This window comes from Cherax quadricarinatus, chromosome 43 (genome assembly GCF_038502225.1).
Source record: "Cherax quadricarinatus isolate ZL_2023a chromosome 43, ASM3850222v1, whole genome shotgun sequence".
Taxonomy (NCBI): Eukaryota; Metazoa; Arthropoda; class Malacostraca; order Decapoda; family Parastacidae; genus Cherax; species Cherax quadricarinatus.
This window is the reverse complement of record NC_091334.1, coordinates 14,938,098-14,951,904: the sequence shown is the minus strand read 5'-3', so window position 1 is coordinate 14,951,904 and position 13,807 is coordinate 14,938,098. Positions and strand designations below refer to the sequence as shown.

The 13,807-nt window shown below is 40.9% G+C and overlaps 1 protein-coding gene across 1 annotated transcript in view; it reads left to right on the top strand.

Moving 5' to 3' along the window:
* The window catches only part of Sap-r (prosaposin), a 71,354-nt gene that overhangs the window by 2,906 nt on the left and 54,641 nt on the right, over positions 1-13,807 (top strand). Inside the window, exon 2 of the mRNA XM_070093598.1 lies at positions 10,060-10,312. Coding sequence (XP_069949699.1) covers positions 10,276-10,312 — 37 coding nt within the window. The 5' untranslated portion in view covers positions 10,060-10,275. The remainder of the gene's footprint in view (positions 1-10,059; positions 10,313-13,807) is intronic.

Sequence of the window (13,807 nt, the reverse complement as noted above, 5' to 3'; positions counted from 1 at the left end):
CAAACCTTTAGCCAGCCTTGGCTTATCAAAATTATTATACAAATTAATATAAATCCTTGCCAGAATTTGGCATAGCAAATTAATATTATACAGGTAAACTCCAGGTACACATTAATATTAGTTACACTTGGCTTTTCAATTACACATACACTGATATAAATCTTGGCCAGAATTATCTTATCAAATTAATGTTATACAAATACATTAATATAAATCCTAGCCACTTTGGCTTTGCAAAATTAATATACACATTAATATAATTAGCTACACTTGACTTATCCAAATTAATATTGTAATAATTATAATCCACTACACATTAAGTAAATTTGTGAACTTAACATCCACCTCCTTCTGTCATTTCACATATAATTATTAAGTAATTAACTAATTAATGACTTCACTAATTACCTCTGGTTCAAGAAGGACCAACGGGCAAATTAAATGTGGAAAATTGCATTTATCTGAATGTATCATTATATACATAACAGTAAATGAACATAGATAATTATTATTTATCAGTTAGACAAGTAGGAATTTGGGACACCTAGGTCGCAAAAAATGTCCCCCTTCGATACCTACCACTGTCATATCCACAAGTTGCTCTGGACCTTTTAATTAAATGAAATATACATCACCAGGAATGCTGGTAAATATATAAATTTGTGGACTGTATATTAAAATTAAAAAAGGATTATAGTATATACACACATTTATATAACAGAAGGAGAATATATCTTAATCATAACACTCACCAATTTGACTGGAGATTAAGTTGTATCATACTCAGAAAACCTCACTGTCTATACATGAAAATAACAACTGGCCAGAGTTATAACATAACAGACTTATCTGAGGTTCCTGGAGCTGTCTTGTCCAGTCGCCTGATATCTCAAGTTATGCAGGAATGCACATCCAACAATTTTGCCTCCTGTTTGAGAGGTGTCAGCCCAATTTTAACCTCTAGAGCACGAAAATTCCTTCCCATTACACTAACGTTGTATCCAATTCAAATTAACAATGGTGACTGTCCTTCTGCGCAGACGCAGGCTTTCCGTTTTCTATGACATAAATATTATTAAATACAGTATGGCCATCTATTTACATATAACTACTGTATTTCTGGAAAATATATACAGTATTTTCCACACTGCGGCCGGGCGGAGTTCGTTGCTAAACAGCTCGAATTGCTCATTTGGCAATGGTGGAGGACCTGGGTACATATAGGATCTGGCATCCACACGGCGACATATTACACAAGATTTAATTAGAAAAATCTTCAATTGTTAACAGACTGGATTACAAGTACCAATATGCTAAGTTTAACTATCTTGGGTACCTCATAAACTGTACGGAAATTCCATTTAAAGAGGGTTGGGCTTATGGGATACGGGGGTACATTTCTCAGATTATTGAGGTAAAGGGGGATTGAAGTTACGGGATACAGAAATACCTTTCTTTGATCATATGACTTAGACCCATGTCAGGAAACTTGAAATGTTTCCTAACAAACCTAAGTTTAAAACACATGCATTCTTCAAGTTGTCCATTCTGTTGGCGTATTGGTGTTCAGAAATGCAGGTGTTGGTCTCTGGATGTTTCGCCGACGTATATTTTGTCACAATTGTTGCAAGGGATTTTTATATACCCCTGCAGTTGACTGAACTTGGTGGAACCCCTTACTGTTTGCAGCAGAGGCAGTAGCGACTACCTTGCTCACACACAAACTGAATATAATGAGTACTATTCTCACCATAAGATGTAACAGTCAATAAATCCTGAAGCTGTTCGGGAGAAAATATCTCAGATTTATTTATCATGATTTAACAGGAATAAAAAAAAGGCTATTTTACACATAAAATTGGCAAATGTGCCATACACCCTTGAATTTCACCCTGATTTTTGGCTAATTAGGAGGCAGAATTGTCCTCATCGCTTACGGGCCATGTGGACGTGCTGCGCAGACGCTCCTGATTGAGTTGGTTTTTGCACAGTTTACCTGTTTTCACTTGGACACCAAAATGGCGGAACGTACAGGACAGAGGATAAATACTGTCTGCATTGAGCTGGTTCATGGTACATTAAGTGGCGCTACGATGAACGTCCTTCTCCCTGGCATCATAAGGGATGCATATGGCATTCCCAATGAGGAATTGTATGCATCGCTCTGAATGGTTTGACAAGAATCTTTGTGAAATTTGTACGAGTCAGCTTCTACACAAGAATCGTCGAGAATTACCAGGAACAATGCTTGATTGTGAATTCAGTGGTGGATGTCGTTTTACATGATGTCTCTAAGTACTTCACATGGGTGAAGGTACGAAATGTACCCTTCAAGGCTATGGCATATGGTCTACAGGAGTTTTTCAGCAATTATGGGACAGTGCATTCTGCAACCATGGAAGTGTGGAGGGATGGGCCATATGAAGGGCTGCCGGAGGGTTTTTGCACCCTCAAAATGTCTTTAACAAGGCCCATACCATCCTACGTTACGATGGCCGGTTATAGGACACAGTTTTTTGTGGACTATGCTGGTCAGAGGAAAACATGTCATTTGTGTAGCTCCTACGAGCACATGGCAGCCCAGTGTCCTAGGATGCAGGCTCCTCGAGTTCTGGGGCCTCCATTTGTGATTCTGCAGCCGTGTGATTTGGTGCCTAGCTCTGGTGCTTCGGGAGGATGGAGGAATGACCTCTGGAGTGAGGAGGTCGAAAGGGAGGTGGCGGCGGCGGAAATGTGTGTCACTCTCCCAGGGGCATCGGGGGAGATGCAGGTGACACCTGAGGAGTCTTTAGTTCAGGAAGCTACGACCCAGGATGGTTTATTGGTGGATGTGATCAAGGATTTTTTGGATGGGGAGGAGCCCTGTGCAGAAGGTGTTCTAAGTATATGTGAGGATGGAGGGCTGGAGGAACAACAAAACGTGGAGAAAGCCTTGAGTAAGAAAGGACTGGAGCATGTGGTGGCTGTGGAGGTACACCAGGAGGATTCGACTGACAGTGATATGTGTGTAAGCGGAAGTTCTAGGAATAGAACTGCTGCGTCAGAGATAGATGAGGTCATCACCCCGGGGCAGAGGCCGGGGAAGAAGTCATGGGCAGGTGTGGTGGAGCCGATGGCTCATAGTGGCAGAGGCGAGCCTGAGTTGCACAGTGGGAGGGGGAGGGGGGAGGTGAATGCACAGGAAAAAATGAGTGACAAAGGTACACTTAATGTGAAAGGTGCAGTGAGTAAATCCCAGCGGCATAGGGGAAAGCTGCCCCTTCTATAACTTTCAGATGTGTCACACTTAATGTTAATGGCCTTAAGACAGAGGTCAAGAAAGTTTGGTTGGTGTGAATTTTGCGGAGGTTTGATGTTGACATTTGTTTTTTGCAAGAGCATAACCACAGGGCTGGAAGTGAGTTGAGGTTGAAAGGATATCGGATGTATGTTAACAGTGGTTTGCAATTGAAAGGTGGGGTAGCAGTAGCGATAAAGGAGACTAGTCCCTTGTGTGTCATGGGTTGGGAAGAGGGGGAGTGGGAGGGTAGTGAGGGTGGATGGTGTCTGGGGTGACAGTCGAGCTAGTTTCGTAGGTGTTTACATGCCAGCAACTAGCAATACCAGGGTAAAAGTAGATTTTATCAGGGAGGTATTGCTGTATCACTTGAGAGGTTTACCTGCTATAACAGTAATAGGAGGTGATTGGAATTGTGTGATATGGAGTGGTGATGTTGAACTGAGAGGGGCAGGTTGTGTGTTGAGTGTTCTGAGGGATGTATTGCGGGATATTGGGGTTGTTGATGTTGTGGGAAGGGGGGGATACCTAGTGGAGCATACATTCGTCCGTAGGGGATATGAGGCGCGATTGGACAGAATCTATGTTAAACAGGGTATAGATGTGGTGAGGGTGAGAGCCTTCGATGTGGGGTTTTCTGATCACAGGGCGGTAATTGCAGATCTGATGTGGGATGGAGTAGTGCGTATTTATTCTGGGTACTGGAAATTAAATGTAAGGCTTCTTAAGGAGGAGGGGGAGGGGCCTTTTTTCAATGATTGGTGGTTGCATTTTTGGGAAGCTAGGGATAAGGAGATAGATCTGTTAGATTGGTAGGAAATGCAGGCCAAGCCTGAGATAGCAAAGTTTTTTAAGGTTAGGGGACGAGAAGAGGCGAGGTGCCGTTTTGGGTTGCAAAATTATCTGGAGGGACAGTTGCAAGACTGTTATGATGGGGGAGGTGGTAGGAGGGATGACATGGATAGTCTTCGGAGTAGAATAGCTGAATTACACAATGATAGGTTTGATGCAATCAGGGTTAGGGCGGGGTTAGAGGATGTATTGTGGGGTGATAAGCCGTCCGGGTTTGTTTTACATAAATTTCGAGACTGTCAGACAGTAACCACCATACTACAATTGGAGACAAGCCCTGGGGTGGGAGGGTACCCAGAGTGTTGTGTCCTATCCAACACAGAAAGTATGAGTCTCTATGCTGATAGTTGGTTTATGGATAAATGGAGTAGGAGGGGGAGAGGGTTCCTGGGAGGGAATTTTTGGAGGGAGGTTCCATAGTGTTTTAAGTGAGCAGGATAGAGTGGGGTTGGAGGGTGGTATAAGTGAGGCTGAGGTGGAAGAGGCAGTTTTAGGGATGAGTACAGGTAAAACACCAGGGATAGACGGTATACCAAATGATTTTTATAGAGCACATTGGAGGTGTATTAGGCAATGCTTTGTTGGGGTATTGAATCATATGTTAACTAGTGGAAAGTTGGCCAAATCACAAAGTACGGGTGTCATAGTTTTGGTGCCAAAGCAGAGGGGGGGAAGAGTTTTGAGTGCTTATCGAGCAATATCTCTGATGTGCACAGATTACAAGGGTTTTGCGAAAATCTTAGGAAATAGACTGAAGAAGGTCATGGGGTCAGTGATACATGGGGGACAGTTTGGAATTCCCGGGAGGAGTATGCGGGTAGGTCATGGACGGATTAGGGATTTCCTCGAGGGTAGTAGTAAGGGTGGTATTCTAGGTCTGGATTGGGAGAGAGCTTATGATTAAGTGGATAGGGATTTTTTGCTTGAGAGTATGTTGAGAATGGGTTTTGGAGGGAGGGTGGTGGGATGGGTGAGGACATTGTATGCTGATGCATCGATGAGAGTACAGGGGAGGGGTTTGAGGCAGGGGTGTCCGCTCTCCTAAATACTCTTTGCATGTACGCAGAATCCTTTCTATGTTCTGGTTGATGGTGGGACAGGAAGGATGGGGGAGAGTGGAGGCTTTTGTGGGAATATTGTGGGCTATGTAGATGATACAACTGTTTTACTTAATGAGATAGAAGATTTAAGTAAAGTGGGAAGGGTACTTGAGATTTTTGGGAATGCTACTGGGATGAGAGTTAATAAGCCGAAATCACGGTTGCTGGAGGTAGGCGCTTGGGTAGGCTGGACCTTGGGAGAGGAGTTTGGCTGGATTTGTGGGATTTTGTATTTGGCAGATGCACAGGAGAGCAGGAGAGTTAATTCAGAAATGGTATTGGACAGAGCTTTGAGTAGGCTTAGGAGTTTCGGGGCCGGGGACGTAACCTTGCATCAAAGGGTTGTGGTGGTAAATACACTAATTTATAGTAAGGTGTGGGGAGTGGCGGAAATTTATCCCTTACGAAGTTAGGATATTATGGAATTACAAAGGAGAGTATTAAGGTATGTGTGGGGTTTTGGGCAAAGATGTGGTAATGACTGCGGTAAGACAGGGAAGATTGGGACTGATGGCATTAGGATCTAGGGTGAAGGCGCTATATGTTAAGCAGAGGTATATTCAGGCAGGGGGGGAAAAGGGGTCTTCGAGTGGGGGAGGTGATGGGGGATGTCTGCAAATGGTGGAGTGGCAGGGACTTAGTGGAGTGTGAAGATATGCTGAGGTTTATGATAAAGGTTCGCAATGTTAAAAAACTCAAGGTAAAACGGTTGGTGGGAGTGAGTCGTCGTCAGGAATCACTGCAGGGGTTGGCAGTGTATCTCACATATGATTGGCGAGTGATATGGGTGGAATTTAGTAAACTAAGAATACAGGCAAGAGTGAGGGAATTAGTATATAGATTTCTTACGGGGACTTTGGCATTGAAGGAGGTGCTAAGACAAATGGGTTTTGTGAGAGAGGTGTCATGTGGTTTTTGTGGGGAAGTTGAAACTGCTTTCCATGTAGTATATTTTTGTTCTGCTTTGGAGGTGGTAAGATTGTGGTTGAAGAGGGTTTTCCTTTTATTGGGGGGGGGTCAGATATCACCCCTTAGGGCTTTAATGTTAGATATGGGAGGGGTGCCCAACGTGGTGGGGAGGGCTATCAGATACGTAATAGTTGATTACTTGTATGTCTCTTGGGGGATGAAGGAGGTGGAGGAAAGCATTAAGATAAAAGCGTTGGCAGCGTGTTTTTATAGGACAGCGTGTAGGAACAAACAATTATATGGGGAACGGTGGGTAACTAGTTTTCCGGAGGGATATCGTGGACTTACTGTTGCACGTTTACTCCGCTTGGTGACGGGGTGAGGAGGCAAGGGGTTGGTCTCTTCAGTGGTGTGTCCTCTTGGAGTGATTGGATGCCTGATGAGGAAGGTTGACTGGTTTGCAGGGTGTTTGATGTGGGTAATGCCGTTGGAAGGTTGTATGCCGGATATTGAGTGTATGGGTTTATTGGGGTGTATGTCAGGGGATGGTAAGGCATAATCCTTTTCTGTTCTAGGCATCAGGGTATTGAGTGTAACGTTCTTGTGGAGGTGTGACATGAATGTACATGACTTTGTATGGCTCTGATACTCTGTTTGTATGCATGTAAATCTGTACATTATGAACTCTGTACGAGAATATATAAGTATTTTATATAAAATATATAAGTATTTCTATTTGTATGGTAGGTCATATTATATATTGAATGTTAACCGTCAACATTAACTTTGTGTGTGTGTGTAGGTGTGTTTGTGGGAACCAATGTCTTAGGTGTAGTTCTATTATTGGATGTAATATATATATATAGTTTATTTAGTGTCAAGTCAATTTGAGCATTATTTCAAGTATAATCCAGTCTGTTCTGTACGAACACATGTGCACATGCACGTATGTGTGTATATGCATGTGTATATATATATACACATATATATATATGATTATAGGACTTACTCCTACGTGTTTTATAATGACTCCGACTGTTTGTTTGGGAGTCGGTATGTTTTTTTTTTTCCATAAACTGGTTGGGTTTATTCAGCAGTATTTTGTAATATCAATGTGTTAAAATGTATTTAGTTTTTTGAGTGTGTACTGACATTATCTGCCACGGTCTTTTGATCTGTTAATTGTCGGCTTGTGATTTTTCTTTTTGTGTATTATGTATATGTTTCTTTTAAATAAAATATAAAAAAAAATTAGGAAGCACCTTTTCTCGAACATTTCAAGCTAAGCTGCAGAAGTTTTTGGAAGTTATCAGAGCCATTCCAGGATAAACCAAAAACAAATAAATAAATAACTTTATTTCTATAAGGTATTGTACAATATATAATGGACACAGAATTAATTGACATGTATAAACTACTTTATATTCAGCATCTTGTTATGCAGAAAATTTCTTGCAGGTTTAATATTAACTTATAATCTACCTGGAGGTTATTCCGGAGATCAACGCCCCCGCGGCCCGGTCCACGACCAGGCCTCCCGGTGGATCAGGGCCTGATCAACCAGGCTGTTACTGCTGGCCGCACGCAGTCCAACGTACGAACCACAACCCGGTTGATCCGGCACTGACTTTAGGTATCTGTCCAGCTCTCTCTTGAAGGCAGCCAGGGGCTTATTGGTAATTCCCCTAATGCTTGGTGGGAGGCTGTTGAACAGTCTTGGGCCCCGGACACTTATGGTGTTTTCTCTTAGTGTACCAATGGCGCCCCTACTTTTAATTGGGGGTATTTTGCATCGCCTGCCCAGTCTTTTACTTTCGTAGGTAGTGATTTCTGTGTACAGATTCGGGACCATTCCTTCCAGGATGTTAATGTGCAGCAGTATTCCAGCCTAGAGAGAACAAGTGGCTTGGCATCTCTCGTTTTGAACGTTCTCATTATCCATCCTATCATTTTCTTTGCACTTGTGATCGTGGCACTGTTGTGATCCTGGAAAGTGAGATCTTCAGACATTACTACTCCCAAGTCCCTTACATTATATTTCCGCTCTATTGTATGGCCAGAGTTTGTAGTATACTCTGTTCTAGTTATTATCTCCTCCAGTTTTCCATAACGTAGTAGTTGGAATTTGTCCTCATTGGACATCATATTGTTTTCCGTTGCCCATTGGAAAACTTTGTTTATATCTTCTTGGAGCCACTGGACAATTTCACAAATTGGTAGGGAATTCCTAAATGGTTATAACTATGATCATAATTGTTAAAGGGATGGACCGGTAAGTCAGCGGAAGGCCTCGGTCAGATGACCAAAAGCTCCAATGGCAGGTCATCATCTGACTAAGAACCGCGTCAGGAAACACTTGTCCTGTTTCCTGACGAACCTTACCTAACCTAACCTATAAATAGGTTAGTTTATTAGATTGCTATGATCTGCAAAAATCTGTAACAGTTTTGGTTTGTGATTAATGAAATTTTGAGATTTTGTGTAACAGCTTGGTGTAACATTTGTATTGGTGAATACTGAGGTACAGCACATGTTCGGTTAACCAGACTGATGATTGTGAAAACATCACTATGAATGGGAATGGGTTCTACAGCTTTAGTTACCGTAAACTAGTGATGAAAATTTGAAGCCTGTTCAGGCCTTCTCGTGTTATGAGCGAAACGAAAATGAAGCATTATAGTAAGAAAAATCCTTGACAGCCACATCGGAGATACCTAATAATAGGCTTAACGTTAAGCTTTGTGGACGGGAATTGGCGAGTATGAGACCATCCTGGCGGCGTGAATCAGTAAATTATTGCAGTGTTCCCTTTTATTGTTTAAATACTTGACCTGACCTTCACCCATAGACATACATTACACAAGACAGTTTTTCTGTCATACCCCAATATGTATGATGGATAATTTTCCTGTTATATAAATCGAGTCCATAACGTAGGATGGTTATACTGTCATACGTATCACACAGGACACCTATTGTAAGTTTATTTAGGCACAGGTACACATAAGTACAATTATCATACATAGTGTAAATTATCTAGGATAACAAAAAAAGGTCATAGTGACTTATTTCCACTGGGGTCCTAATATTTTATAATTTCAGCCTTAAAAGTTAAAACAGCTAAGTAAGTCAACTGTGTGAAAAATCAGCTACAGTAAAAGAAGATATACTAGGAATAAGGTAAACTGAGTTATTTACATTAAGGAGAGGATCAGCTTACGATAATAGGTACTTACAAGTAATCACTGTCCCTTTCTGCAGCTTCGTTCATTAAGTCCCTCAAGGGAGGTTCCTTGACGCTGGTGAGGGGTTCTTGATCTAGGGAAGTGGATCTGTGCTCCAGTTCCCTGAATTAAGCCTGAATACTTTCCACCTCCTCCCCCACATGCGATGTATAATCCTAGATTTAGCGCTCCCCCATGATTATAATAATTCGTTCATTAGGTACCTTTTAGCTCTCTTCCTGAACTGGCTCATGCTAAGACAGGCTTTGACATGCACAGGCAATCGGTTACACTTCTTATTGCTGTACAATAAAAGGTGTTCCAAGCCTGACCACCAACGGTAGGTACTACAAAATTGTGTTGACCTCCCTTGTACCATACTTGTTTTGGTTCCCAACCTTGACAAACTCATGTAACTTCCTGTAATACTTCATCATGCTGGATGGTTATCATGTAATAAATCAATATGCAGGATGATTATCCTGCCATATTCCAACACAGAATCGTATCCACATACATACACACTAAGCTTGTGGAAATACCCACTATCTTATGTTGACATAAGAAATCTGCTGAACTGCTTCTGGACTTCTCAGACCTGACTCATAGCAATGAGTTGCCGATCCAAACCAACCAGGCATTAATAACTATCCTTAATACTGCACTCTAACCATAAAATACCAATTCTGCCCAACAGGAAAAGTTTTGCAACATAGGAAAGGGAGAAAGATGGATAATAAGGATGTTTGAAAGAGGCGGGTGTATTAAGTGTGGAGGGGAATGTTGTGGTAGCTGTTGCGGTGGTGAGTAAACATCACATGACTGGAGGGCACCCCAGGCCGGCCACCCACACCCATCTTTGTCCTCTTCCAACCACTTATTACTGCCGCTGCGTCATTCACACACCACCACTATGAGGCTGCTGGTGCTCCTCGTCCCTCTGCTAGCAGGTAAGGTTCAAGTGTTAGGTGATCCATTAAGAATCTCCGGTGAAACAAAACTTCACTTGACGTAGTTCGTTGAATGACATGACGATTATCCTAATTGTCATTGTGGTGTCCTGCTTAGATAAACCTTCATATTCCTGGATCCTGTGAATGACGAGTTCCATATCAGATAAAAACCCGTATTTCTGAGGATGGTACCAATTTATCAGCCGGGTTTCATTTGTAGTTTAGTCACATACACCAACACGCAGTTAATTTGCAGTACCATTCATTCCAGTAGTGTCTGGTTCTAACTCTGGGAATTAAAATGCTTGCCAAACAGAATTGTGCAATAGCATCTAATTTAGATTATAACAAAATTTATATAGGGTAATTTACATTATTACAATTTTAAAAAATAAAATATAATATATATTTTGCACATCGTCTACATAATTTCTTTCTACATGCCATATATATACTACTAGTGCAGCAATGTTAAAAACAATGCAAACTCATTTTCTTCATTTGCTGTATTCCAGAGTTCACGTAATATGTAGTTACTTTAGGTAAATGGACACGTGCAGTGTTTTAGATATTTTATTGCAATAAAGTATCCAAAATCCAAAATGTTGTATGCATGTCCAGCTGCCCATATACCAAATTGTCAGTCAGCATTTTCATATCTTTAATGTATACTCTCGTATGCTATTACTGGCTTAGAATTTAACAAGTGTATTGTGCAGTAATGCATAAATTAACCTAGGATAATCCAACAAAGTCAAATACTGACTAATTTCCATTTTTGTCCTTGTTACATAAATTCTATCTAGCACAATAAATGTCACTGAAAATGCAGTATAAAATGAATACATCATTTACATACATGAAAATCAGTTACATGACTATATCCTTTACATAACTTTTTAGGTTGTAGTTTGTAAATATCAGTAAAACTTTATATTATTATAGTATATACAGCAGTTACAGATGCATAGTTAGGCCTGTGTACATAGTATTTTTGCTCTATCATTACTGACAATAAAAAGGAATAAATATACTTGTCAATGTTTTCCCCCCCTTTTGCAGTTTCACTCCAGTTCCCCAAATTAAGCCTGAATGCCTTCCACATCCCCCCCCGGTGCTGTATAATCCTATGGGTTTAGCGCTTCCCCTTGGTTATAATAATGCAGTTTCACTCATCAGGTATTCTTTTGCTTTATTCTTATGATCAGGTAAACCATTCCAGTCCCTTATCACTGTATAATTGAAGGTGTTTGAGGCCTGGTCACCTGCTGTGGGTACTACACAATTTTGAATGCAGATTAGTTTTGGCTTCTTTACTCTTATCTTCCACTTAAAACACATCCAGTTTCTGCAGTTCAACCTGTGTTGTTCTGGATCCCATGACATGATTGGGAAACTCGCTCCAACAGTTTATACCATAATAAGTAGCTGATGATGGTTAGCTGCATACTGTGGGAATGTCTGGTGAAAAAAATGTCAGTGATCTTACCAACATTACCAAGTCACCAGTTGGTCAGAAGTCTCAGATGTTTTCCATTGATGAAGAGTTCTTGTATATAAATTTAGTAAATATATTGCCAAGTACTAATCAAACACAACATAACCTAAACCTAAATTTTGTTGTATATTTTAAATTGGTGAGCCTGCCATCTGGATAACTCTCTGACTTCAACAGATGCTCACGGAAGGACCTACAAAATGCTCTGTCAAACTAACTTAGTCCCTAACATTGTAGGGTAGCTTTCAATAAGATAAGATTTTGTTCAAATTTTTAACCCCGGAGGATTGGCCACCCACGATAACGAAAGTCAGTGCATCATCGAGGACTGTCTGTCATATTTCCATTGGGGTCCTTAAATCTTGCCCCCCAGGCTGCAACTCACACCAGTCGACTAACACCCAGGTACCTACTTGCTTGATAGGTGAATGGGGACAACAGTTGTAAGGAAACACTCCCCATGTTTCCACCCTTACCGGGGATCAAACCACAAACACTCAGTATGTGAAGTGAGAGCATTGCCTACCAGGCCATGGGTTGAATGCATACATGAGTGGGTGTGGCTGGTACGAGTTGGATGTGCCTTACGTGGGCTAGTAGGCCCATTTTAGGCTGCATTATTCCTTCATTCTTGTGTTCTCTATATTTTTATTTGCCTGTGTTGCTTTTTTTTTTTTCCACATCTATCACAGACCTACATTCATTCAGTAGTAAGGAGAAGGGATTTACTTTCCTCATATGTTACTTCAATTTTCTTTCTCTAGTTTCATTTATTTTCTTCTCACTATTGATAGTTATTGCATGCATCTCTAAATGACCTTTGATGCTTTCTCTCCAACAAAGAAGAGTTTAACCCTTAAACGGTCCAAACAGATCGACGTTCAAATTCGTAGTGCTATCATGTGGGAGTTCGAACACGTGGATTGGGTAAAGTAATACTCACGTAGGCTGGTAGTACGTATAATTACAGATGTGGGGAGCGCCCTTACAGCCGTACCTTGTCTCTCTTGCTCACTCTCGTAAACTGACTGACCGCCCACAGTACCCATATGTGAGGGGGTCTTTGAATAGTGCTAGGTCAGCACAATATGAGTTCAGACAGTGACTCAGGCAGAGACGGTTGGCAGTGAGTCAACCACCGGTACACTGGTTACTGGTAACTGGTTACTACTACTGAGAGTGCTACAAAAGTAGATCTACTTTTTTTTTACATATTTTCAAATATAACAAAAAAAATAATGTAGATAAAATTTTTTTTTAAACGTTTTCAAATGTAAAATTCATTTTATGTTGCTACCAACAGTAACAAAACCTACAAGAGTTACAGAGACTAGTGTTTCCCTACTTGACCACATCTGGACCAACACCATATCCCCTTTAAAATCAGGCATAATTACAGATAATACCACAGACCACTACCCTACTTTCCTCATAACAACTCTTGGTAAACTACCCCAAGACACTACTAAAGTCACCTTCAGACTTCACAATGAGGCAGCCATTAATAACTTCACAACAGCAGTAGCAAACATTGACTGGCACACTGAGCTAGAAATCTATACAGATATTGACGAATGTATTAATAATTTTCTAAAAAAGACCCAATACCTCTATAATAAGCACTGCCCTAAAAAAACTAAACAGATGACAGCTAAGAGACTGAACAGTCCCTGGCTAACACCCAGCATTCTCAAATCCATAAATACAAAACACCAATATGAAAAACAGTACAGAATGGGTCACATAACCAGAGACCAAACAAAACGTTACTCATCAATCCTAACCAGCCTGATAAGAAGGGCAAAAAAATTGTATTATGAGAACAGATTATCCAACTTACAAGGTGATATAAAAAAGACCTGGAAAACCCTATCAGAAATTCTGGGAACAAAAAAGATATCACGAAATAGCGAAATAAAATTAGCAAAATCAGATGAACCTCAACTCCCACCAACAGAAACAGCAAACAGACTCAATGATTTCTTCTCCACTAT